The sequence below is a fragment of the Leuciscus leuciscus genome (genome assembly GCF_965113295.1).
Source record: "Leuciscus leuciscus genome assembly, chromosome: 18".
In the NCBI taxonomy this organism is placed as follows: domain Eukaryota; kingdom Metazoa; phylum Chordata; class Actinopteri; order Cypriniformes; family Leuciscidae; genus Leuciscus; species Leuciscus leuciscus.
The window spans coordinates 4,718,210-4,745,247 of NC_138742.1; the positions used below are offsets into that span (position 1 = coordinate 4,718,210).

Below are 27,038 nucleotides of genomic sequence, written 5' to 3' on the forward strand. Positions count from 1 at the left end.
AGCGTCGCGCGCTCTGGCGCCATCTTTGCTACCGGTGTTGTCTCGTGCGCGCCGTAGCAGCACGCGCTGGTCGTCTCTTCACACAGTAAGAAGAAACTCAACGCTTATTAACGCGTTATACGGCGTTGTTCCCATCAGCGGGAGGTGAGCGGCGTTTTATTTACATTTTGCAATAATTAAATGGAGATGTATAGGTAACAGTTAGTTTGAAAGACAAAAAAACGCACCAGCTGTGTGCGCGCATGCCGCCCTATGCGCGAGGCCTTTTCTTCTTTCATTAAAATATCCCCATTTTCAACGAATATTTAATGAAAGTCATTCTGAACAAAGTGGAAAACAACTAAGCAGACGTTTTAGAAAGACCATGACACATAATGTAGTGTTTTGGGGTGTAAAATAAAGCAGGGAATTCTCTGAGGGAAAGTCTTGCGTCATCTTTCGTTATTCCCACTAGTGTGTGAGAGAGAGTCACGACGAGCGCGCGCACGTGCTTAATATAACCGAATCTGGCTATTTCTGATTGTTTATTGCCGTTTTAAAGGTAGATCTGAATGTAATGTTTGTGTATAATATATTTTGTGTATAAGCATCGGTTATGAAGTGTACTAGTCCAATCGGTTCGGATTCAAAGGGTGCTGTGGTGTACGAACCATTAATCAATGATCTGGTCTGTTAATGTAAAGATTGTAGGTTCGAGTCCCATCAAGAGGTGTTTAAACTATGACAGGAGTGTCCTTGTTCAAGACGATAAACCTCAGGTTATTCCAGCATAAGTGAAGAATGAGTCACTGCATCTGATAACTGACTCATTATTAATTATCAAATGACTAATATATGTGTTCAATAGGATGAGAGTGCAGTCTATGCATGTTTAAACGAGCTGTCACGTGATGCCAGCGCTGCACTGTAAAGATGGCAACTCAGCAACTTCATTCATCCTGAATGTGAGCTGTCTATCTATCTGTCTATATCTATCTGTCTCTGACTCATGAAACCGCCACATCAGACCAGGTTTTGCTCCCCAGACTTATCTCGTTTTACACGGCTGCCATCAGGAAAGCATTTTGTTGGGAGTGTAACAGCTGGTGTCTGTTATATCTGATCGTTTGCATGAGTTCATGCGTGTTAACAAGTGATAAACTGGTTTTAATAGCCACTGTTGAGGCGTTGCAAGGGTGTTCTAGGTGGTTTCTTAAAGGGTTAATTCACCCAAAAATGAATATTCTGTCATTAATTCCTCAACCTCATGTCGTTGCAAACCCGTAAGACCTTCGTTCATCTTTGGAATGAACAAATTAAGATATTTTTGATGAACTCTGGTGGCTCAGATTCAAATAGCTTAATTGATCACTATTTAATTAACACTTTGAAGGCCCAGTAAGGTAGGAAAGGCATCATTAAAATAGTCCATGTGACTACAGTGGTTCAACCTGTATTTTATGAAGCGACGAGAATACTTTTTGTGCGCCATAAATATCTTTATTTGCATGATACTGATATATTTTTGATATTGTGCAGCCCTAATTACTCCCTCGTGAAGTGTGTTATGTTGGCGTTAATCTCTGGCTGCGTCTTAAATGGCATACTCTCTTGAGTAGGTACTTATTGTGAATAAGTAATTACTCTGCAACCGCTAATAATGTACATTGTATATAGTATGAGTCAATGTAATCCAGATGTACTACATTCGCCATGTTGTCATTATCACATGACCTCCCAGCGTCAGTTGCGTGGCTTCACTGCCATTGATAAATCCTGTCCCGTGGCATCATGGGACAGTAAGTGTCCATCGCATGCACACTTCAGAATCTCACTGGAAGTAGTCGGTCATGCGGGAACGTTTATGAGTGCTATGAATTTGGAAATACTTATTAAAGAGCTGCTTCGTGACTGGATTTAGTAGGGAAAATGTGAGTAAAACAAATGATTACCAGTGTAAACTAAAGGTTGAACTCGATACAGTGGTCCTTACAACTTACCAAAGATCCAGTGATCCGTGGATATTGTCATGCAGCAGGAATCCTGTTTCCTGACATTTATATGTGGGGCAATTCCACGCAAAACTGTCACATCCATAACGCCAACTAAATACCATGGCATTGTGTTGGCGTTATGGATGTGACAGTTTTGCGTGGAATTGCCCTGTGCCAGATTTCGATACCGGGAAATACATAAAGCAAATTTGCCTGTGAACACTTTATACAAATGCAATATAGATCTAAATCTGGATGATCACTTATATCACTGTTAAAAATATCATCCAGCCCAAAAACTTGTGTAGTTTTTTGTCAGTGTTTATTTAAAAACATCCGATTATGCAGAATATATGATGGTAAATATTTAATTGATTAGTTGTCAATACAAAATATATCAATACAATATATAGGGTATGATTTTACCCCTAAATTCAGCATATTGACACAAAATGAAAACTGCAAATCCACCTTTCTCTGCCTGGATCCGGTTGTTTCTGTGAATCGCAGCGATTCATCTGCTTCTCTGTACTGTAGATTTCATAAAAATCTGTAAAAATATACCTCAGATTTCTTGTCAAATCTAGTTGTACAGTTTTATGTGTTTTTCGGTTTTCATTCACGCTGAAAACAAATGCCGCCACTCAGTCTTTTGCCACTCAGCGCATACCCTCTATAAACAGTGTTTCTTTGGAATGTATAATAGAGTTTTTAATAGGCCAACAGAATGCATGTATAGGCCTATAGGATAAACATCTCTCTCTTTCTCTCTTTCTAGTGAGGTCTAGGCCTCCTGTTTTCCTGTAGATCTGCGTCGCCGGTGTGCGACATCAAACCAGTCAAATGGCCGACAAGAACACCAGAATCGCTATTGTAAACCACGACAAGTGTAAGCCCAAGAAATGCCGTCAGGAGTGCAAGAAGAGCTGTCCGGTGGTGCGCATGGGTAAGAACCGCACGCTCAATTCGCTTGACTTCAGGCTTTGTGCGTTGTTGATGTGTACTCAATTCAAGTCACATGTATTTGTAAAGCGCTTTTCACAATACACATCATTTCAAAGCAGCTTTACAGAAAATGCATTACAATTTAGAGTGATTTGTTATCATTCTGTCTAAGTCATGCATTTCAGAAATGTACATATACAAATCTGAGGCTGCGTTTACACTTGGCATTAACATGCGATCACCGTGATCCGATCAAGCAGATCCGATCAAGCGCCAATCAGGACACGGCGCATTTGCACCTGTCCACATCAAGTGGCTTCTGTATCTGGATAACAGATCGGATCTCGCATTCCCATGGGAAAAAAAAAAGAGGACACATAAAGGATGGCTCCGGTGCAAAGCCCCTGAAGTGGGGGGTTTTCTTTTAACAACAGTTTTCAGTCTGGGGACATTTTACAAATCTCGCAAAATGAGGATGAAGAGGCTGCAAGTGCTAATGATGTGGATAGATGCCGGTACAGAGCGGTACAGAGAAACGTATGGGTCCGAGAACGTTGCCAGCTGTGGTGGGGAAAATGTGGGAAAAAATAAATACTCTGAACCCTAAGTAGGTTTACAGAAACGGAGAAAGTCAAAAATGTTAGGTTGTGCCCCGCTCATATATTAATGACAGTGGGCGGGGCTTAGTGTGACGTCCAGCTGTGAATGCAGACACGATGGCTGGATTGCGTTTACATTACACTGAGATCCAATCACAATGCGTCCTCGACTACCTCCGAACCTGGACACGCTGATCGGATAACATCCCCATCAGAAGCACGTTAACACTTGTCTTTTTCAATGTGTGTATGTGGACAGCATCTGGATACAGGTCGCATGTTAATGCCCAGTGTAAACGCAGCCATAGTTGTCTTAAAATGTAATAATTTAAGGCAGAAACAATGAGCTCATTGAAGTAATGAATACTTGTTTGTTAACAAATGGATTATGACATTTAGACTATGTAGCATTGGTGCATGTTGATTCAGAGTTAGCTTCATCTGAAGTCCTGAAGTGCTCGTGTGTTTCCTCAGGGAAGCTGTGTATTGAGGTCTCGCCTCAGAGTAAAATCGTCTGGATCTCAGAGTCTCTCTGCATCGGGTGTGGAATCTGTATCAAGGTATTTGGAGGACCCAATCGTATCCCTCGAGCATTTCACTATAGCTTAACCCTGTAAAGCATCATATACGTGGCTGGGTTTCCCAGACAGGGTGTAAAATGAAGGCCTTAATCTTGAATAGCTATTGCTACGTCTCAGTTCGCCTGCTTATACTACGCCCTAAAAGTATGTACTGTTTTTGTGATGAAAAAGCAGATACTTTTGAGTGTGTAGCAGAAGAGTAGACAAGCTTTGGGGACATACGATCACGTCATACAATTGCGTCTTCAACGGTCTGATCCGTTAAACTGTCTCATCCTGTCACATAAACTGGCCTGTCAATCATCTCATCACACTTAAAATCCTTCACATTTAATTTAATTTCCTAGCGAATCAAAGAGAAATGCAGTTTCACGTTGATCTGAAGTCTTTCATGCGGAGACTCTCCTCTAGGGATGTCAATTTTCACAAATTCCCATGATCGATCGTCGTTTAAATTAACGATCAATTAATCGATTAATCGTTAGCCTTAATACTGCGATATGCGTCTACTGCAGTGGCTATGACAGCATGACAGGGTCTGCAAATGCTGCTCAAAACGCTATATGTTCCTCACCAAATCAATTAGAATGGTTTTAAATATAAATAAAGGGCAAGTAGGATTGTAAAATGTTTCGATGTGTTTGATAATTAAATTAATTTAATAATCAAATATAACTACTAATACAACGTGTCACCAACGCCGCCTCATATAATATGCGCTTAGAATGTGTGACTGTTGTGGACGCGCTCTTCCTGGAACAACTGCACGCGACTGAATGAATCTGCTACCGTTAAACTGGAGCACTTTGCTAGCACGTTATTTATCTAAAAGAAACGCATCCTATATGATATTAATCAAATATATTCAAAATAAACATAAAATTACAAATGATATCTGCACAAAATGACGCAAATTCATGCACAAGTGAACTTGAACTAAGTTACGTGCCATTCATTCAGAACTAACGTTACTCATGTTGTGGACGCGGTCTTCCTGGAGCAACGCGACACGGCAACTAAACCCAAATAATTCACAATGTTTTATTACAATATTGTTCTCTTTATAATGTTATGTAATATTACAGTCCCAATAGTCATTATTAGTCGTGCACTGCCGTTTGAGCTGCGCGCGCTGAAGCTGACGCTTTACTACAGAGTTAATTCTTAACCAAATGCATCCAATATGAGATAAATCAGATATAGATAGGCCTACAGAAAATAAACAGTATTACAACTTACATTTGCACAAAACAAAAGGCTGCGAATGCACACGCAAACGTATAGTCATGATGGTGTAAAATGGTCCCAAACATAACTCCGGCGCGCTCGCTTTACATGTTTCGCGGTTGAGCAGCGCGCACGCGCATGAAGACCTGCTTAATCGATGATCGATAAGTTGTATCGATTAAATGTATTATCGACAATTAATCGATCGTCGATTAATCGTTGACATCCCTACTCTCCTCATATTAATGCATTATGATGCATTTAAAAGTTAATGGCCAAATGGATCTTTATAAAAGTCCACATTGTTTTGCAGGTGAAATATAACACGCATAACATTAAATAAATAATTTTTTTATCAGGTTAATCTTTGATTAGTCACTCAAACCTTTATCTAAACCTCTCACCGTCGGTCACGCATATCTGCCGTGTTTTGTAGGTTTTTTTAACACTTTTTACTCATGTTTGTAGCTCGTCCTCCAAAGCACAATGGGTTGTGGGTAATATTAGCTGTTATAGTGAGCACAGATCCACACTTCGAAAATCCACCGAAAGTAGTAGACCATCCGGAAACTTCTGGCATCCTCTTTTCAACATACTGTGCTTTGGGACACACTTATTCTAATCTCACATGCGATTTAGGATGGATAGTGTAGACATTGAGGACATATGGACAATTATTATTATTATTACTTTTAAAATGTACGGTATTTGTCAGTTTGTGTCTATTTGTGCAGCATCCAAATATCCCATAAGGGACCTTATTAAACCTTGACCTAAGCACAGATTACAAACACCTGGACTATGAAGTCCTGAACTAAAATATATACTTGTTTAAATAAACAAGATTTATTTAAAACCAACTGTGCTAATCTAATCTGAATGAGCATAACTGAGGTTGCCTTGCCTATAAAACATGGAATGAAACAAATAAAGTCTTAAGATTATATGGAACTGATGAGCAAAGGAAACAACGGCAGCCGACAAAAGACTGCAATCAAAAAACGTTACTGAACAAAACTCTTAATGCCGAGTTCATTAGATTTTGCTATTCTTATGAGATATTTGTTACAGTTTAGCAGACTAATGACATAAGATGCATATAAATATGTCGTCACTCAATATCTTAAGATATTTAAATGCTTAGTTTTATGATCATAGCTCTATAGTTTTAAAACATACAATGATGATTAAGAGAAGCATAAATAACCCTTCCTCAAAACCCTGTTGATCATATTTGATACTCGCATGTAAAATGATGTCTGGATAATCAAGTAAAGCTGAGCTGCTTCAGTCCAGTAAGTGTTCATCTTGAAATATTACCAACAATATAAAAGTGAAGACATGAGCTGATGGTGGACGTTTATACTATTATACTGAATGACTTTTACTTGCTAAAAAAAATCTAAACTATCAACCAGACGACAGAAGGCATGTGATTGTGTGCATCCGGTTTAACAGCAAGGTTTTGATCATGTTGGTCACTAAAAGGCCTCAGAAATGTATGTATATATGCTTTATAGGGTTAAACATGTTGTCAAATGCTCAATAATTACCATATACCTTACTAATTTCCATAACCCTGAGTTATCATGTATTTAATCTGATTTTAATTATTTTGTTTCATTAAGAAATGTCCGTTTGGTGCTCTTTCCATCGTGAACCTGCCAAGCAACCTGGAGAAGGAAACCACACACAGATACTGTGCCAATTCCTTCAAGCTTCACAGGTACAAACATGCATCTCGTCTGAGTCCTACCTTAATCATGATTCAGTTTGTGTTTAATCTGAGTTAGGGCTGTCAAAATGGCTGAAATGCTAAATTCGAATTTCATTATTAAATATTTGCAAAATTTGAATTATATTGGAATTCTAAAGTAGCCTGGGTTTCCCCATGCTGCCTTGTGTGCAGCACGATTTTATTCACGCTGCTAGGCAGCCTGGATTCCAAGGACTAGATTTTCGCCTCAGCGAGGGGACCAATCACAGAACGGAGAGGGAGCAGCAAGACGATGACGACGTCTATGCGACACACCGAAGCAGTTTGTTTATATCTATGGATCTAACATGGCAGCAGACGCGAAGTTACCTTTCGATGCAGCCGTAGATAGTGTTCTAAGCATGGTTCTAAGTAGTTTAGAACGCAAGTTTATTTCGTCTTCTTCCTCGTCGAATTTCTGTCGCTCTACATACGTCATCTGGTATAACTGAAACGATTGGCTATGAGCTACGTACAGGCGCATTTGATAGACATTCGTAGCGTCCAATAAACGGCTCTGGGCATTCGTAAACCACGCCTCAAATACGAGAAAATGAACATGTGGTTCCCAGACCACGTCTCAATGAGAAAGATGTCTGACGTTAGCCAGGCTAATTCTAAAGGCAATTCTTAGTTACAAAAAGTGCTGTATTGTCTCCTATGCCCACAAGAGGGCGCAAGCAAGTGCGATGAGCGAATATAAACCAAATCAAACAACACATCTTTTATTGAAATAAAATGACATTTAATTTTTAAAGTGCATTAACTTTTGAAACAAATATTCTTAAATAAAATGTAATTTCCTTAATGTGCATCCAAGGAAAATTGTGTTACAGTAGTGCATAAAACTGTGTTCGTGCATCAGTGACCTGAGAAAACACGATTCGACAGCGTAATGAACAAACTGCCATTCGAAAACAACCCACTTCTACTCTCTACATCTACATATTGTTCGTCAAAAACACCAGACGCTCGACTTGGATCTGCAGCGAGTGCGGAGCGCTTTCTGTTGACAGTGTTTCCAGCTGATGAAAACACACACTCAGCTCTGACCGATGTGACCAATGTTGGTCAAGTATGTCTTTGCACGATTTTTGCCACCAGCTGAGAGGGTTTCCGCCTTTTCCCGCCATTTTTAAAATGAACCGCGCTGTACTGGATGTGTAGCCTGACTACGTCAGACTTCGTACTTCCGCTCAATTTCAGTTCGCTTCTGTACTCAGTCTGAGATAGCGACCTATCTCTCAGTTTTCCTCCGGCCTGAAAACAGCCGGCCAATCAACGAACAGAGGGCGGGCTGAGAGCCGTGACGTAGACGCTGAATGTACCGTGGATGCGTAGATTTACTTCACATAATCTGCAAGTCGTTCACAGCCATGTACACTCCGGTATTTCGCTCGATGGTTTTGTTTTCGCATCATACATGTGTTTACAGTGGAAGTTAGATGCGGCTGAGCATGCGCATAACACACGTCATAACCAAACGTTAGTGATTGGCTCACGGGTAACCAATGATTTTAAACTTCAGACAAGCGTTCAGTTACGTCATCATCATGTCTCGTGCGCCTCTTGACACACCAAAAATACTAATGCACAGGTTTTTGCATTCGAATGTGCAGGTTTTTTTCTTTTTATTCTTTCTTTTTGGAATTAAATGTTTTATTTGACAGCCCTAACATGTGAGTGTTCATGTTTGTCAGGCTGCCCACCCCTCGTCCAGGTGAGGTGCTGGGGCTTGTGGGTACTAACGGTATCGGGAAATCCACTGCTCTCAAAATCCTGGCGGGAAAACAGAAACCAAACCTGGGGAGATTCGATGTGAGTTTCTCAACGCACACTCAAACACCATCCAGATCTGATCCTAGTTCACATGTCTGTGTGCATATGTGTATCTTCATGTTTGAAATGTGTTTGTTTAATTTGTGTGTGTTTAGGCTCCCCCTGACTGGCAGGAGATCCTGGCGTATTTCCGCGGCTCCGAGTTGCAAAACTACTTCACTAAGATCCTGGAAGACGACCTGAAGGCCATCGTAAAGCCCCAGTACGTTGACCAGATCCCCAAAACCGTTAAGGTCAGTATCGGTCTGATTTTAGTTTTTATTTTAGAGTTGTTAGTTTTATTCATAATTTTATTCAGCATTTATTTTTATATTTTTGGTTTTCTTGTTAATTTTAGTTAAAAAATGTTTGTTGTAATTTCGTTGTGCTTTTGTCATTTTATTCTTTTTTTTTTCTTTCTTTTTTTAACATTGCTATTTAGGTTTAATTTATTTGTAGTTTTAGTTTTTATATACGTCCAATAAAAAAAATTTGTGCTTCAACTTAAACTCAAAAGGCAACATTTCTAGTTTTTGTTCATAATATATTAGATAAATCAGATATATACACAAAATAAACATAATATTACAACTTATTATTGCACAAAACAAAAGGCTGCGAATGCACAAGCGAACGTAGTCATAATTGTGCGACTCCATTCTGGATGTGCTCTTCCCGTAACGATGCGCTGAAACACGGGCACACAAAAACTCACAGCATTCTTTTACAGTAGCATTTTCATTATAATTTTATGTCTCCTATATGACAAACTTGTGCTGCTCAAGTTGCACTGAACTGTATTTTCCTTTTCAAAGTGATTCCAATCATATTTCAAGCAATTCAAAACCATCATGGCGAACAGTCGCATCTGAAATGTTTCAGATAATGGAAATAATTCATTATTTATCGGCTTTAATATATATCGGACAAAATTTCTTATTGGGTCGATAACGATAACATTAAAAATGGATATATATCAGCTGATGTAAATATGAGGTCATTTTAGTGTTTGACTTGATTGTGTTGTGATTCTCTGATTGTCCTGTAGGGGTCAGTAGGCGCCATCCTAAGCAGGAAAGATGACACAAAGACAGAGGAGCTGGTGTGTGGACAGCTGGGTATGTACACATGCATTTATTTTTTGTGCAGTATTACCAAAGTCCCTTTAAAGCAAGACATTTCACTCGGCGGCCATCTTTGAAACGCCTTCTCAGTCATGCGAGTGCAAGTGCAGATCCTGAGGAAACATCAAATTCTCCAAAGCTTCATAAAACTGTCTCATAAATTGTTTCTAAACACTCAAATCATTACAAAAAAAACCCTGTAAAACATGTTCAGTCATAAGCACGGGACTCAAAACACTGACTGTTGTTATAGCAACTAACGTCGATTGGCTCTTTTATTTAGAAGGCGGGACTTATTCCACCATATTGCGCTTTGCACTTTCTCCCATTCATAGTAATATGAGTGCACTGTTGTACATCTAAAGTCTTTGGTATTATTTATACATTTAGAAATGTGACTGAATATTATAGTAGTTTTGTTGCATCATGTGACTGATTGTTCTGTTCCCTGATTGGTTAGATCTGTTGCACTTGCGTGAACGTAATGTCGAGGACCTTTCAGGAGGAGAGCTGCAGAGATTCGCCTGCGCAGTCGTGTGCATTCAGAGAGCTGATATGTGAGTCCCTCTGTGCTGCAGGGTTATTATCCTTAACTAAAGCCAATAAAGGGGTGGTATAATGCCCTTTTCACAAGATGTAAAATAAGTCTCTGAGTGTGTATGTGAAGTTTTAAAAAGTTTCAAAATACCCCACAGATATTGTTTTATAGCATGTTAAAGTTGTTGTTTATGCTCAAACAGCAACATTACACACTAACTAAAGTTAGAAAAGTGAAATCATAATCAACCACCCCTTTAAGAACATTTTTGTTAACTGAAATAAAGCAGATATGATAGAATATATATGTTAGATTAAAAACAAAATTAAAATTGGAAACTAACTGAAATAATTTTGTTGAAACACTAAAATTACTAACTGGAAATAAATCAACTAAAACTAAAATATAAATAAAACAAACCTAAATAGTGCAATTAAAAATAAATAAATGACAAAATTACTCAAATGAAAACTGAAAATAATTGTGTTTTTTTTAATAAAATTAATAAAACTATAATAGAATATAAATATTAAAATAACACTGCTGTGCTATAAACTTAAAAAGACCAGTTTAATGCTGAAATATATATTGTAATATTAATATTTTAAATTGGCTATGATTTTTATATATAAAATTTTCATTTTAGTAATCAGTTTTAGTCATTTTGTTTTGTGCTGTTATGCCAATTTTATTAGTTTTTTTTTTTAAACAAATTTTAATAATTTCAGTTAGTTGCAAAGGCAGCATTTTAAGTTCAAGTTTTTCATAAAATATCACCCCAAAAAAATTCAGCTTTATTTCAATCAATGAAAACACATTTGAATAGTTTTGTTTAACAATAACACTGGTGTTAATGTGGTTTCTCTCCCTGTAGTTTCATGTTCGACGAGCCGTCCAGTTATCTCGATGTGAAGCAGAGGCTGAGAGCTGCCATCACGATCCGCTCCCTCATTTCTCCAGACCGGTGAGTCTCAGTCCTTTTAAAGGATCAGTTCACTTCAGAATTAAAATGTCCTGATAATTTACTCTCCCCACGTCATCCCAGATGTTAATCAGGGTTTTTCCTGGCTGAAAATGAGGCGGAGGTGGCAAAATCCGATAGCTCGGTACCTCTAGGGGGGTCCGGGGGCATGCCCCCCCGTAAGAAAATTTTGTACATTTTAAAGATAAATGCATTAATCTGGTGCATCTTTTTATGTATAATGACCACTAGAAGGTGAAAAAAAAAAAACTTTTTACAAGCATGTATTTATTTATTTTTAGGTATTTTAATAATCAGATAATTTGATTTTATTTACAGTTCATAGGGGGCCATGAAATTACAAAACAGTACTAGTAAATTACGTGACTGCTACTTGTGATAGCTTATTTTATAAAAACGGCAGAAGAATTTCGGCTATTGCCTAAGTCAGGCTGGCTCTATGGATATATTTTAAGTAACCTAACTAGTTTGAGAGCCGAAGCTTAAGAAAAACAGTATTGGTACCTGGCTGTGACAAGTGAAGGCACTTCGATGCTGCAGAGAAGGTGCTTCTTGACTTTCGTGCGTCTGTGGAGGTTGTGATAACTGACAGGTGATGTTGAAAAGGGGGAGGGGCAGGGGCTCGTGCGCTTTCGCAGAAATTTACCTTGCTCCGTTTGAGACAAGCACGTTTAGGTGCTTAAAGCCCTGCATTTCAGCCCGAGCCCGACGTGCCAATATTATTATTATTGACTTATTTATGCCCCTAGGGCCGGGCTTCGGGCCAATTCTCACGTCATAATTCACATGCGGGCCGGGCCTCTGGCTTTTTTTGGGTTATCCTTCTTTTTATATTTTTAGACATTAATTAAAAAAATATGAGAAGCTGACGACGACGATAGAAAAACAAACATAGAAAGACATTTCATAACCTCATAACTTTCATAATCTTATAATTACACAGTGACATATGACTGACATGACAGTCTCATGCACGCACGCGCACACACACACACACATACGCACGCACGCACACACACACAGAAGGTTTCCCATCAGCGCGACTCACGATTCACCTCATGTGCAAATAATGGAGAATATTAAGAGAAAAAATCGCAGATGGCCAACTTAAAACGCAGCGGGAAGAGTGATAGAAGAGAGGAGGACTGGGTTAAAACCTTAGGCTACACTGTGGATGCTATTCTTTTTCTCCACGATGCTCTGTAAAAGACTGCTCTAACTTTTCGTTTCATTGGAATTTATTTTCGTTTAACTGTTGGAAACTACTGGAAAAAAGAATGGCCATGTTCTGTCGTGCATTTTTGAGGTAAGATAACCTGCAAGTTTAATTGGTTTAGATAGGCTATTGCTCCTTTCGTTTGCGAGCGCTGGTTCGAGCAGCCTGAGCCTGCCTCAGTATTTCAAAAAAAGTTGTTTTACTCACTGTGGTTTAATAAATAATCATTTGTTAAATTAACTGTCTGTGTGATATGCTTGAAGTGTTTTATAGCCTATCTATGGATTGTAGCCAAGTAAAGTAGCCTATTAGCGTTGATTTGAGAGGCTAAATTGATCAAACATGTTGTAGGCTATACTCGCTGTCGGTTCGGCTGCTTGGTCGTCATTTAAAAAAAAAAAATGCTCCAAAACATTTGTCTAAATTAACATGATAAAGAAATGAAAAGAAACATAACTAACAAAACTGACCTATTTTAATGGCTGCAAATAGGGCAGGCTGCCGCTGTGTAATAATAATAATAAAAAAAACGGACTCGAGTCGGACTCGGGCTGATAATTCTGATGAGCTGTCGGACTTGTGCTTGAGCGTCTCGGGCCAGGGCCGGGCTCGTGCTTATTCTGATGCAGTCGAAATGCGCAGAACGGTTTGAGAATGGAATGGAACCCGGCCGTGAACCCGCTGAGGAATCGTGTCGGTGGAAAAGAGGTATCTAATCATGTGATTCCGTCTTGAGTTTTTGTCGACAGACGGAGGCGGCCCGAAATTTGACGGAGGCGGCCGCCTCATAATTCTCTATGCAGGAAAAACCCTGTTAATGTCTTTCTTTCTTCAGTCGAAAAGAAATTAAGTTTTTTTGAGGTCTTTTCTTAGTCTTTGCACATTCGCTTTGTAATCACTAGGTCGGTACTTCCGCCTACGTTATGCTTGACCTTTCAACGTGATTACGTAATGTGTGGCGCATCACAGCCAGTGCAAGATGAGCATTAGTGGTTAAAAAGTATATAAATGTTTATTTTTTGTATAAAATGGCCGCTGGTTTGTCTAGATAAGACTCTTATTCCTCAACTGGATCCTGTAGAGACTTTGAATCTGCGATTTGGACCCCATTTGAAGTCACTATATGGAGAAAAATCCTTGAATGTTTTCCTCAAAAACCTTAATTTCTTTTCGACTGAAGATAGAAAGACATGAACATCTTGGATGACGTGGGGTTGAGTAAATTATCAGGAAACTTTTATTCTGAAGTGAACTAATCCTTTAATGTTGAGGAAGCACAGTCATAGTTACTCCTCTTTACCAAACCCTAAACCTCATATTGCTCTGTCTGTGTAGATACATCATTGTGGTGGAGCACGACTTGAGTGTGTTGGATTACCTGTCAGACTTCATCTGCTGTCTGTATGGCGTTCCCAGCGCCTATGGTGTGGTGACCATGCCCTTCAGCGTCCGAGAAGGTACGAGCCTCTCGAAAACATGCATGTGATGCTCAGAAGTGTGTGTGTGTGTGTGTGTGTGTGTTTTGAAAGGGTCTCTGTGGGTCCTTAAAGTCTTACATTTAGTATCAAATATGAGGTTATCAAAGTCTTTAACTCCCCCTGTGGTGAAAATCCAGCTTTTAATGTTGTTTATGTGTCTATGTGGTGTTTTTAATATGCTTTAAGACAAACCATGTGTAAATTCATAAGTCGGCACCATTGCTGAGTATATTCTGCTTAAAACTGCAGTGAACCAAAGACAGTCTCAAAAACACGGTTTGAAATCAATTGTAACCAATCAGATCATCGTGTGATCGGGCTTTAGCATATCATTAACAGTGAACTAGCAGGGGAGTCTCAAGAGAAGCAGGTTACCATGTATGTTTTTCTGTTGATATGAAAAATCGTGTACATTTGGCAATATAGCGGGTGAATTATGTTTATGAGAGTTCTAGAGACTAAAGATACAAGAAGTTTTCTGGGAAAAAAATCCATATTATTCCCTCCGGTCCACTAATGTGTTATTTCGTCAATGCTTCGTGGCCTATGCGTACTAGCTTGCTTGATTTACGCTAGTTACACGCATTTATGCGTTACGTCAAGTGTTTCTTGCGTGAGGTACTTTGTGTTGTACGTTGCCATGACGTTCACGCGCGCAAAACTGTAACAATGTATCTTACAAGGTAACACGCTGTAACCTTGCTCTCACTTGAAATGTGTCCCCACATTAAGTCCTTGAGTTTGAGGGTATCTGACCTGAAAAGTCCAATTTGAAAGTTGAATTTGAAGTTAAGGTGTGGGAACCCTGCTATAATATTGTCCTCTTTTTTAAAAATTTATTTCAGGAATCAATATTTTCCTGGATGGCTTCGTGCCGACAGAGAACCTGCGCTTTAGAGAGACGTCTCTGGTGTTTAAAGTGGCTGAGACGGCGGCGGAGGAGGAGGTGAAGAAGATGTGTCGTTACCAGTATCCCAACATGAAGAAGTGCATGGGAGAGTTCTCGCTCACCATCACCGAAGGAGAGTTCACCGACTCCGAGATCATGGTCATGCTCGGAGAGAACGGTGAGAGGAGACGCTTGTGCAACTCAAAGCTGCTCCATGCAGGAACTTTCAGTTACTGTTAGCAAACACAACATTCAGAAGCGCTCGCCTGATATAGATGATAACTAATCTCTTTCACTTAACTAATCTTTCTTTCTAACTAATCTTTCTTTCTTTCTAACTAATCTGTCTATCTATCTCTATCTATCAAACTTTAAACAACTTTGAAACTTCTTCAAACTTTCTGGTCTGGCTTTCTCAAGCCAACTTAAAGTTTGTCTCGAATAACTTTTATTATCCCCTGACATGATGTATCGGTTTCATGCGCAGCCCAACCGGCCTGTGGGAAGATGAGCGATGTTGCAAATATTCATTCAAATATTGTTTATAGGGCTGTCACTAACGATTATTTTGGTAATTGCGTAATCGGTTGATTATTTTGACAATTAATCGAGTAATCAGATATTTATTTTGTTTGTGGTAATAAAAAAAAGACCCAAGCAAAGACTTGAGCCTTTAAAATGACTTAAAATGCATTTATAATAACAATGAGGCAATAATATAGATTATATTGGTATAATATTATTGGAAAATAAAGTATCAAAAGCAAGTAATCATGTGGTTTTATAGAACAACACTTAAAATACACAATATGGTAACACTTTACAATAAGGCTCATTAGTTAACAAGAATGAACAATACTTCTACAGCATTTATTAATCTTAGTTAATATTAACATTTCAACATTTACTAATACGTTATTAATATCAAAGGTTGTATTTGTTAACATTAGATAATGCGCTGTGAAGTAACATGAACAGCCAATGAACAGCTGTGCTTTTATTAACTAACATTAACAAAGAATGATAAATACTGTAACAAATGTATTGATCATGGTAAGTTCATGGTAGTTAATACATTAACTAATGAACCTTATTGTAAAGTCTTACCCATAATATAATTACATAACATAAATGATTATGTATTATAAGAAATGCCTGCAGAGGGCGCCAGTGTTACTCATTACTGCAGATCAAATCCTTGTTTAATATCGGCCAAACCACATTTAATTTAAATGTCCACTCAATATTTATTATTTGGCCACTTCTTTATGATAGAAATTAGGGGTGTGACGAGACGCTTACTCCACGAGACGAGACGAGACACGAGATTGGGTTCACGAGAACGAGACAAGACGAGATTTTTACACAATTTTTAAGAAATCCTCAATGATGAAATATATGAATGGAAAATAGTATTTTATTCAACTGAAAATCACAAAATGCAAAACAATTTAGGTGCATTTTGAAATCAACTTGTAATGAATGTTATTTTAGTTGTATTTTAATGAATTCTATGCAGTAAAGGACATGCAAACACTGCAAAATGTTTTGCTATAAACTCTACCCCGTCTGGCTTCTCCCCTGTACGATTTCACATGAGAAATCTAACTCCTTTCCACAAATCGAACATAAACAAATATAAAACAGTATAAATAAAATAAATATATAAATAACAGAAATAACACTTTAAATGCAAACAGTAAGTGTATCCATAATCAAAGTACTGCTCTCTCAAAACTACAAGTTCAAACAGAAAAAAAAAATGTCTTCAAGCATGAAAAAGAGATAAATTAACTACACAGAACAGCCTAAGATATGGTCATGTTCTTTTTCAAGAATATAAGCATGTCGACGATTTCTGGCAGCAGTTGAGACCTTTGGGCAGTAACTATGTCTCCTGCAGTTGAAAAGACACGCTCACTTGGAACAGAGGTAGCAGGGATGGAAAGGTATGCTTTGGAAAAGTGGAGACAGCAAAGGATATTTAAACCTGTTTTCTCTCCACCACTTCAGGGGGCAGCAACTGAGTGGGATAGAGGCCTCTCTTCTGTAGAGATCAATTTCCTTCTCAGCCCCTCTGCTGAACTTTTCTGTCTTAGAGAAAGAGTCCCCTAGTAGATCCTCAAGCGCTGTCTTCTTGGAAGCAGGTTCTCCCTCTTCTGACTCGACTCCCAGAGCCCCCTCTCCTCCATGTGTGGAACAGTGAGCTGCTGCCTCTTCTCTCCTCTCTGTACTCTTCTCACCTGTGGTCTTTAAACAGCAGAAACACTGGCTTTAACCTTAAGCAGCAAAGCAGTCCCCCCTCTCCCTCTAAACACAAACACACCCACTCTGATGCTGTCATGTTTCTAATACACACACACACACACACTTTGCATTAATCCATTAAACATTTTCAGTTGGTATTGGGAACATAAATCTAGAAGAAAAAAAAAATTTCACACACACTTTCACACTTACAAAAGGAGTAAAGCAATTTAAATTGATGTATACCTGATTTTGCTGCAATTGTTCTGCCTTTTCCTGCACCCTCAGGAAGACAGACTCGCGTTGGTTATGGTCTAGTAGCTGCGGTAGAGTCAGGAATCTTGGGTCCAGCGCAGTGCTCTCTAACAGAAGATTGTATGCATCTCCGCTGTATCTCCCTGAAATATTACTGAGGATTGCTCTCTTTGTGTCTGCCACGGTGGGGGAATCGCCGTCATTTGGCATCATGCTCTGTTCAATCATGCTCTTCAGTGGCACGATGAGAGACACTGTGGGGCTCTTCTCCTCACATAAGACTGTGGTGGCTGTCTTCAAAGGATTCAGCAGCTTCACAAGGTCTTCGGCATTCAAGAGATCGCTGCTGTCCAGTGTTATCAATGTTACGGGCATTTTGTCTCATCTCAGGGCTGGTGAGAGCTGCTGATATGGCAGCTTGCTGCTCCAGGTAACGAACCAGCATATCTAAAGTGCTATTCCATCGAGTGGTAACGTCCATGATTCATTTGTGTGGTGGCAGTTGTAGCAGCTTCTGCTTGGACGGGAATAACGCGGCAGCCGTTGAACTCCGGTGAAAAAAAGCTGTTACTCGTCTCACCCGCCCAAGCAACCGAGTGACGCGCGCAACACCGAGGCCAGCCTGGGTAGCGAGGTTTATCGTGTGTGCAAAGCACTTGATGTGCGGCTCTAATCCTGCCTCACGCACAGCCACTTCCATATTACGCGCATTGTCAGTCACAATTGCGATGCCATGGTTTGGTTTTTTAATCTCCCAGTCAGTGACAGCTGCTTGTAAAACTTCAGCTATGTTTGCCCCTGTATGGGACTCAAAAAGTGGGCGAGTCTGCAATACAAAATTTACCATTTCCCAGTCACTGTTGATTATGTGGGCTGTAATTGTGATATAGCTCTGCGTACACCTAGAAGTCCAACCATCAGTAGTAATGGCGATGCTTTCTGCCTCTTTCAGAGTCTGTACAACCTTGACCTTGGCTTCTTTGTAGAGGGTTGGGACCACAGTGCGAGTAAAATGCGCGCGTGATGGGATGGTGTACCTCGGTTCCAGTGTGCGGTGGAGTCGGCGAAATCCCAGATTTTCCACCACAGAAAATGGCCTCATATCAGCTGCAATGAAAACGCCGATGTCTCTCGTTATTGCTGTGGCTCTTGCACTTGACGGTGGAAGAGATGCAAAGGCATTTAGAGTTGTTTGCCCTTTTAATGTTTTCGTCACAGGTGCAGCTAGTTTTAGTAGGGAGCTGTGGTGGTTCTGTATGTGTTTTTGCATAGTGCTCGTGTTAGCCGCGGTGTACGGCATTGTTTTCTTACAATGTTTACATATTGTGTTCGTCTTGTCTGTCACTCTTTCGCCGTTTATTATTTCCACAGGAAAACCAAAATGTTGCCACACAAATGATTTAAAAGTGGCAGGGGCATCTTCAATACTACCCTCGCGCTCCATCACGCTGACATCACAACAACTCACGAGACAACTTTTCACCTCGACGAGAAATCTCGTCGCGTTTTAATCTCGCGAGATCTCGTAACACCCCTAATAGAAATATTACAGCCGCTGTAATTTCGTGAACAGGAACATGTGGACATCAAAACAAACTCAGAGGGTTTAGACATTTATTCTGAAATCGTGATGCACATTTAGAGACATATTGATGTATTCTCCTGTGTTAGCGCAGGTTTATAAATGATTTACCTTACAAATCTGATTAAATGGTGCACATTGTGTTCCCTGATGAACATTAACCTACGATAACGGTTGATGCACACCTGACTACATGCATGTAAATAATTAAAGCACATTTATATTAAACACACACGTCATATATTTATTTAATTGAATCACAGCGGTTGTGAACTCACCATAGCATCATCTATGCTATAGTATGGTCTTAATACTTAGAAAACACTCTAATAATGCGGTTCATGGATTCTCGTCTGTGAAGTGTGTGTGTGTGTATTTTGCTGGTTACTCGACACGGGTAAATTTGCAATTGAGGAATCATGACGGCCCTAATTGTTTATCATGCATAAATACCCTTTTTTGTGTATATGAAAGAATTTACATGACTTGCTGTAATTTTCAAGCAAGTTTAGACATCTTTAGCAGGACACACCAGCTAGCATCCCATAAACATCCCAAAAATACTTGTACTGGAGACACAAACACAATCAAATCAATACTGTGTTGTTATCTTTGAATCCTGCGTAGTTCACCTTTAAAGGAAGTGATTATTGTGATTGCATTATTTTCCCACTAAACGAGTTTTTCTGTTTCAGGAACTGGAAAAACCACGTTCATCAGAATGCTTGCAGGAGGCCTCAAACCAGATGGAGGAGGTGAACATTAATATTCAGCATATTTCAGCTAATTGAAAATGAGATTATTCACTTTTAACTTTTTTTATTTTATTTTTTACTAAATTTATTTAATTGTTTTTTAATATTTATTAGATTTTTGGTTTTTAATCAAGTTAATCCAATTTAGTTTCTAAATATTTTAGGAAAATTGGATCTTGAATATCAGTCCAGTATCTCTTAAACATATTTTATTAAACGATTACATTTTAGAGTTTTTTTTTTTTATTATTTTTTTTTTTTTAAAGCAAATTTTTAAAAGTATTATAGTTTTTAAAGTGCTATTTTATAGTATTTCTGTTACTTGCCATTAAAATAGCCAAAACATTTGTTATGGCGTCAAAAACATTATATTATTAATGCAAATAATAATTACTAGAGTCGAATGTAGCTAAAATACACATTTATATATTTATTTTTATTTTTTGGGACATTTGGGAATTTTCATCCCACAGGAATAGCAAATCGACACACGAACAGGCTGATTTATACATGCAAACACACATTTTTAAATGCCTTTTTGTGGTATGTGAGTGTCTGTTGTGTTTCTCAGGCGATGTGCCCATCCTGAACGTCAGCTACAAACCACAGAAGATCAGCCCCAAGTTTAAAGTGAGTGTTGTAAACATTGTTAGTATTAAGCTGTAAACTTTAGGTCAAACTCTAAATCCTTACTTTCTGTGTGTGTGTGTTTCAGGGCAGCGTGCGAGCCCTGCTGCACGATAAGATCAGAGACGCGTACACACACCCTCAGTTCGTCACTGACGTCATGAAGCCCATGCAGATCGAAAGCATCATCGACCAAGACGTGAGTAAACCAGGCTAATGTTATTCAGGATGCATCTCAAATGTTTTATCGCCACTTTGCATTCTTTGATATTTTGAAGTATCCTGTATGTATATGTATTTAATTTTTGCCTTCCAATTGCTTAGAGCAACAACCTAATCATTCTGGTGCAGCTTGTCTTTTTCTTTCCTCAGACGCATTAGAAGCATTTACATGATCTTATGAATGCTCTTTAAAAAGCACCTAACAATATTACTGAAACTTAAAATATATATTTAATTTTTCTATTTGGATTACATTAACATTTGAGTCAATTTAAAGTTTTTTGTATAAGTTTTAATTAAAATTATAACTGAAAAAAAAAAAAAAATATATATATATATATATATATATATATATATATATATATAGTGTGTGTGTATTTACATACACATAACAAGACTACTAAGGATTAAAATATACATAAAAAAATTCTATTTGAATAATATTTACAGTTAAAATTTTTATTTGGAGATTTAGTAATTTGTGCTTTTGTCACTTTTAATTATGTACACGTATATTATATATACTTCAACTTTTTAGTGTATTTTGAAAGGTTTTTTGTTTGTTTTTTGCACAGATGAATATATTGACAGGTCACACTGCTGTGTTCTGTGTGTGTGTGTGTGTGTGCAGGTCCAGAATCTGTCTGGTGGTGAGCTCCAGCGGGTCGCTCTCGCGCTGTGTTTAGGAAAGCCTGCGGATGTGTATCTGATCGACGAGCCCTCGGCATATCTGGACTCTGAGCAGCGTCTGATGGCCGCCAGAGTCATCAAACGGTAACATACACAACACCCGCACAGCCGATTTTGTCTTTTTATGAGGTTTATGCTTAATTTCATGTATTCGTGTCTGTTTTTCTTTTTTTCTTTTCTTTTTTAAATTGTAGAAATACATACAGAAATTTTACAAAACACACATATCGACATACAATATAATAAACAACAATATAGGAGAAAAAAAAGGAAGACCTTATAATTTGAAATATGTGACCCTGGACCACAAAACCAGTCACATGGGTCAATTTTTTTAAATTGAGATGTATGCGTCATCTGCAAGCTGAATAAATACGTTTTCCATTGATGTATGGTTTGTTAGGATATGACAATATTTGGCCGAGATGCAACTATTGAGAATCTGGAATCAGAAGATGCAAAAAAATAAAAAAAATCTCCTTTAAAGTTGTGCATTTATGTTGGCGATTCTGCTGCATTCACTCACAAAAATACATGTTTTATATATTTACGGTAGGAAATTTACAGAATATCTTCATGGAACATGATCTTTACTTAAAATATCCTAATGATTTTTGCCATAAAAGAAAAATCGATAATTTTGACCCATACAATGTATTGTTGGCTATTGCCACAAATATACCCGTGCGACTTATGACTGATTTTGTGATCCAGGGTCTCACATATGTCCTTAGGGGGTGTTGAGTGTTTTAATGTATTCAGTAATTTAACATCTTTTACCCTTTCTCTCGTCCCCTCACTCTCTTATCCGTGTCTTTCATTGCCTGGCAGGTTCATCCTTCACGCCAAAAAGACGGCATTCGTGGTGGAGCACGACTTCATCATGGCCACGTATCTGGCGGACCGAGTCATTGTCTTCGACGGAATTCCCTCCAGAAGCACGAACGCCAATGCGTACGTACTCTACTCACATCGATGATGTGTTTGTAATTGGCGATTCCTTTGCATGACTTGCCATAAATTGAAACCTTTATCAGGGTTTGTACTAGTGGTGGGAGAAAAAATCGATCCATCGATGCATCGCGATTCTCTCTCCAACGATTCTGGATCGATTCTGAGAATTTCAGAATCGATTCTGAGCTTAGTTTTTTACCAGATGTGCGATGACGCTGAGTTTGCTTTAGGAACACCCGTCTTCTGCTTGCTAACAATTCCTCACACACGTACACAACTCGAACCTTCCGTAAAATAATCTTTCATAAAGTTCGGAAAGGTTGAAGCGAATTACAAGGACATTCACAGGCTTTGTTGCACAGGATGCGCTGTGAGAGACGCGCGCTTGTTTTGATGTTACACTTAAAGTGTGCTGTCTCACCCGTCTGTATTTTCCTTACAAATGCTCTACGAAGTCATCATTTATGTGGTTTGGAATGCAGTGGACTTATATATTTAAAATATGAATCTCACTAACAGAAGGCTGCTTTCAATTTTAAATGCTGACGCGCGCTTTGTTTGTGTACGAGACTGCTCGCGCAAGCGGCTGTGCGACTCCATGTAAGTGGTTTAATATACTTGTGCAAAATGAACGTAAACACAGCCAGTTATGTCTTAAGGGATTAAACGGACAGGACAAACCACATTACTTCTTATATTTCAAAAGAGATCCGAGCGTGAATGCAGCTTAATAGATCTCCCGCAGTCTATGTCATAGTAAAATACAAAAGTACGATGAAGAAAAATCACTCACAGTTCTTGAATGGAAAATGTTCAGATAATCTTAAATACTGAAAGCACTCTTTGTTTGTTGTTTGCCATGTTTCTATGCTCCTCTTTATTATTTGCTACTTGCTTGTATGTTTTGAAGTTATATAAGTTTAAAATTCTTAAAATACAACTGTTTTAATTCTTTTTTTAAATTTGTAATTATTTTTAAAAAAGTACTTAATTACTTATGTAAACTAATGAATTAATAAGGGGGGAAAAGTAGATAAAGAATCGATCTGGAATCGGATCGTGAGGTGACTAAAGATTCCCACCTCTAGTTTGTACAAGGTGCTCAAAGTACTTGAATTTGACATTCAAGTCCTGGAAAACCATAGAAAACGGCCATATTTATGAAGAGGTGCTTAAAGTGCTTGACTTATTTAAATGCAAAAATATATGAAATTATTTTTTTTTTTTTAAAACACAAATACAATCTTTTCACGCAAAATTAACCCATCAGACATTTTCTCCATACGAAGTACGCCAACATTATAATATAAGATATTATTAATTGAACAATAATACCCATTATTATTATTAAATACGTTGTATTTTGGATACCTTATATCTGTAATTTGAGTTTAAAAAATCCTCAAAAAATATTAAAGATATTGTTTGATAAGTGCGATCTCTGACAATAGTCCTTGAAAACCCCCAAAAAAGTAGTGCTTGATAAGTCCTGGAATTTATTAGTACAGTATCTGTACGAACCCTGCTTTATGTATAATGCATTACAGGTATTCATAATGTACATTGTAATACATTATATATTTTAATAAATGGTTATGACCAAAATTAAAATGCATTATAATATGCAGTTACATCTGAAATTGGATTTGTCATGTGGTATAATGCATTATACTTTCTAAAGGTGCAACAGTAAACAAGTATTATATGGTATCATAACTGATTATTCATTAGATCATGCATTAAAATGTGCATTACAAGGCATAATTAATGCACAATAAATGACTCTTTATTGTGGATTTGAGTAAAGTGTTACCAAAACATTTTCCAAATGAATCAAATATTGCATGCTCTTTGAACATGTTATTGATTGATTATGATTATGCAACTAATGTCAATGTTGAAATGTGTTTCTCATCAGTCCACAGAACCTGTTGGCCGGCATGAATAAGTTCTTATCTCAGCTGGAGATCACGTTCAGGAGAGACCCAAACAACTTCAGACCAAGAATTAACAAACTCAATTCCATTAAGGTAAACGTGCATTTCGAAACGACACTTTATCGCTTAAACTGGCAGATCGTTACATTTAACCCACAATTTAAACTGTTACTTCATTATCAAGTGTTGATGGATATTCAATCAAGTAGTCAAGTCTGCTTTATATCTATAGCACTTTATACAATACAGATCGGTTCAGAAGCTTCACAGTGATAAATAGGGCTGGGCGATAAAACGGTATCGGTATATATATCGACGGTACACCATTGTCAGTAACGATATAACATTTTTTCGATATAGCGCTCGATATTTTCATTAAAATGCGTACGTATCGCTGACGCAACCACCATCAAATGGCAAACGTAATGAAAGCGGAATGAAACTGCGCTACTCATTACTTTGTGCTTCACGGACTGTTTATCAGTTTGGAGTCCAGTGTCAGTACAGCGTGAGCCAATCTTGATCAAGTGACACTGTTACAACACAGCACTAAGAGATCCAATAAAGAAAACATTTGAGCATTTGAATTCGCCACAGAAGTAATAACATCGCTGCGAGATCTAGTGAGAAACATTCACACTTCTCCGTTATTAACGGACCGAACGGCGCTGACGTGAAAACCAGGAGAAACTCTGTGCCATGAATGAACTAGTTATGGGCTTTAAGTCCACAGATCAGCAACATTCACCATGGCTTTACTGTAGTAACACTCACTGTAAGCATGGAAGTGTGGCAGGAATAGTAAAATGCTTTCAAGTGCGTCACATCTTTTTCCAATATTACCATATTGAAATGTTATTTTTAATGCGATGACCAAAACATTTGTTCATCCTTTAAATATTTCCCCCATTTATAAAACTAAAAGTTTCAAGATTTAATATTTTATTAATATTTTAATTTAATATAAATGTATTATTTGTTTAATACATTTATTTATTTTTGTAAATAAAAAAAAATGTCTCTGCTATTTTCTACTTTTTAAAAAATCTTAATAAAAGACATAAAGAAGATATTTTTGTTAACATTTTGTTTGACTGCTAAAACTAATATAATTTGTTGTTTGCCTTAATGTCAAAAACAAAAAAAACTATGGTTTAAATTCAAACTTTTCTACGTGTCTTAAAAAGCTTATAAAAAATGTAAATAATTATCGATACTGAATGATATGAAACATTATATCGTGATATATTTTTTAGCTATATCGCACAGCCCTAGTAATAAACATGAAAATGATGCAAACAAATTTAAATTATGCTGTAACTGTAAAGTTCAATCATGAAACAAGTTCAATTCAGTTTGTTTTAATTTAATGTGATAGTGTCAATGCAGTCAAATCAATAATATTAATAAATAGTCTTTTAAACCCCAGTACTGATTGTTTTAATAATGTTTTGCTGTAATATTAGTATTAATGCTTCAAAATTAACTTAAACGCGACTGTTTCGAAGCTTCACAAACTGTGTTTTGAAAGCACTCATCACTACCTTGAAGGTCCTTAGTCTTGTATCTTTGTACCTGTTCATTAAAACCCCTTTTTCTTTTATCGTTTTAAAGGATGTGGAACAAAAGAAGAGTGGAAACTACTTCTTCTTGGACGACTGAAGATCCCATTTCATCAAATGTAGCCGTTCAGTATGACATCAAACCGGCAAACGCTGGCACTGCGGACTTACATGTTTGACTGAATTACCACCACCGTCACACTGCCCATCGGGTCCATTACACACACACACACACACACACGGTTCTGCTCTCTCCTCTCGTCATTGGTGCGATCAACAAACAAGACAAGATGTGTCTTTTATGAGATGAAAGCCAAGCTTGTGACGTCTTGCCAAACAGAGGAGAGGACATGATTCGAGAATGAAACCTGGAAAAATATGTATGTTTCTGGGTTGAATTACTGTCATCAATAAGTTCTTTCTGGTCATAAAAGTGGTGTGAACGGCTTTACACATGGCAAACATGCAACTGTATATTTTGAATAAAATATTTTAATCATGTTACACAATGTGTTGCATCATATTAACCAGATTTCAACCAGATTTGGCTTTTGAGTTCAGCAGTCGTGTGAAGATGCAACTGAAGCTGAAATTAAAACCCAGCTAAACAAAATCTGATGTCTCAGTAATATTGGGTGACACGTCTGTGCAGTGAGATTGTTTATGAATAAACTGACTTTAAATGGAAAGACCACAACGGAGAAAGATGTTCTTTGGCTTGTATTTGTTTATTTGTTGTCAAAACTACATTTACTTCACCTTTTTTAAAGAACTGCCACTAAAAACTGACTTCAAATGGAAAAATCATAACTCCAAAAAAAATTTATTTTCATTTGAATTTGAAAATTTGTTTATTTGGTGTCAAAACTACAACTAAATCAATCATCTTTTAAAGGAATTGCAGCTAAAAACTGACTTCTGATGTGAAATCACAAAAAAAAAAAAAAAGTACTTTGAATTGGAAAATTTGTTTATTTTGTGTCAAAACCACATTCTCAGGTTTATTGGGAAAACATTTTTTCCAGTCATCTCAAAGGCAAAAAGTGTCAAGTTGCAACTAAAAACTAACTTTATGTAAAGA

At 37.7% G+C, this 27,038-nt stretch overlaps 1 protein-coding gene and 1 long non-coding RNA gene across 2 annotated transcripts in view; one reads left to right on the forward strand and one right to left on the reverse strand.

Annotated features, from left to right (window-relative positions):
- Window position 1: 1 nt before the first annotated feature.
- abce1 (ATP-binding cassette, sub-family E (OABP), member 1) lies at window positions 2-26,646 on the forward strand. Its single transcript, XM_082145587.1, has 18 exons — window positions 2-144; window positions 2,752-2,919; window positions 3,992-4,077; window positions 6,954-7,051; window positions 8,782-8,899; window positions 9,016-9,153; window positions 9,948-10,017; window positions 10,484-10,580; window positions 11,436-11,525; window positions 14,095-14,216; window positions 15,083-15,304; window positions 19,906-19,965; window positions 20,537-20,595; window positions 20,681-20,791; window positions 21,446-21,588; window positions 22,336-22,458; window positions 24,377-24,488; window positions 26,010-26,646. Exons 2-18 carry the CDS (start codon window positions 2,817-2,819, stop codon window positions 26,055-26,057), a joined length of 1,800 nt encoding a protein of 599 aa, XP_082001713.1. The 5' UTR covers window positions 2-144; window positions 2,752-2,816; the 3' UTR covers window positions 26,058-26,646.
- LOC309481006 overlaps window positions 4,874-27,038 on the reverse strand; it is a 96,150-nt gene continuing 73,985 nt past the window's right edge. Inside the window, exon 6 of the long non-coding RNA XR_014199821.1 lies at window positions 4,874-5,556. This is a non-coding gene — a long non-coding RNA (uncharacterized lncRNA). The remainder of the gene's footprint in view (window positions 5,557-27,038) is intronic.

Bases quoted from the DNA above. Each gene is read 5' to 3' on its own strand.
- abce1 (XM_082145587.1), top strand. From the start codon at position 2,817: ATGGCCGACAAGAACACCAGAATCGCTATTGTAAACCACGACAAGTGT. The intron at 8,900-9,015 runs GTGAGTTTCTCA...GTGTGTGTTTAG, and splicing joins CAAACCTGGGGAGATTCGAT to GCTCCCCCTGACTGGCAGGA. The intron at 11,526-14,094 runs GTGAGTCTCAGT...CTGTCTGTGTAG, and splicing joins TCCCTCATTTCTCCAGACCG to ATACATCATTGTGGTGGAGC.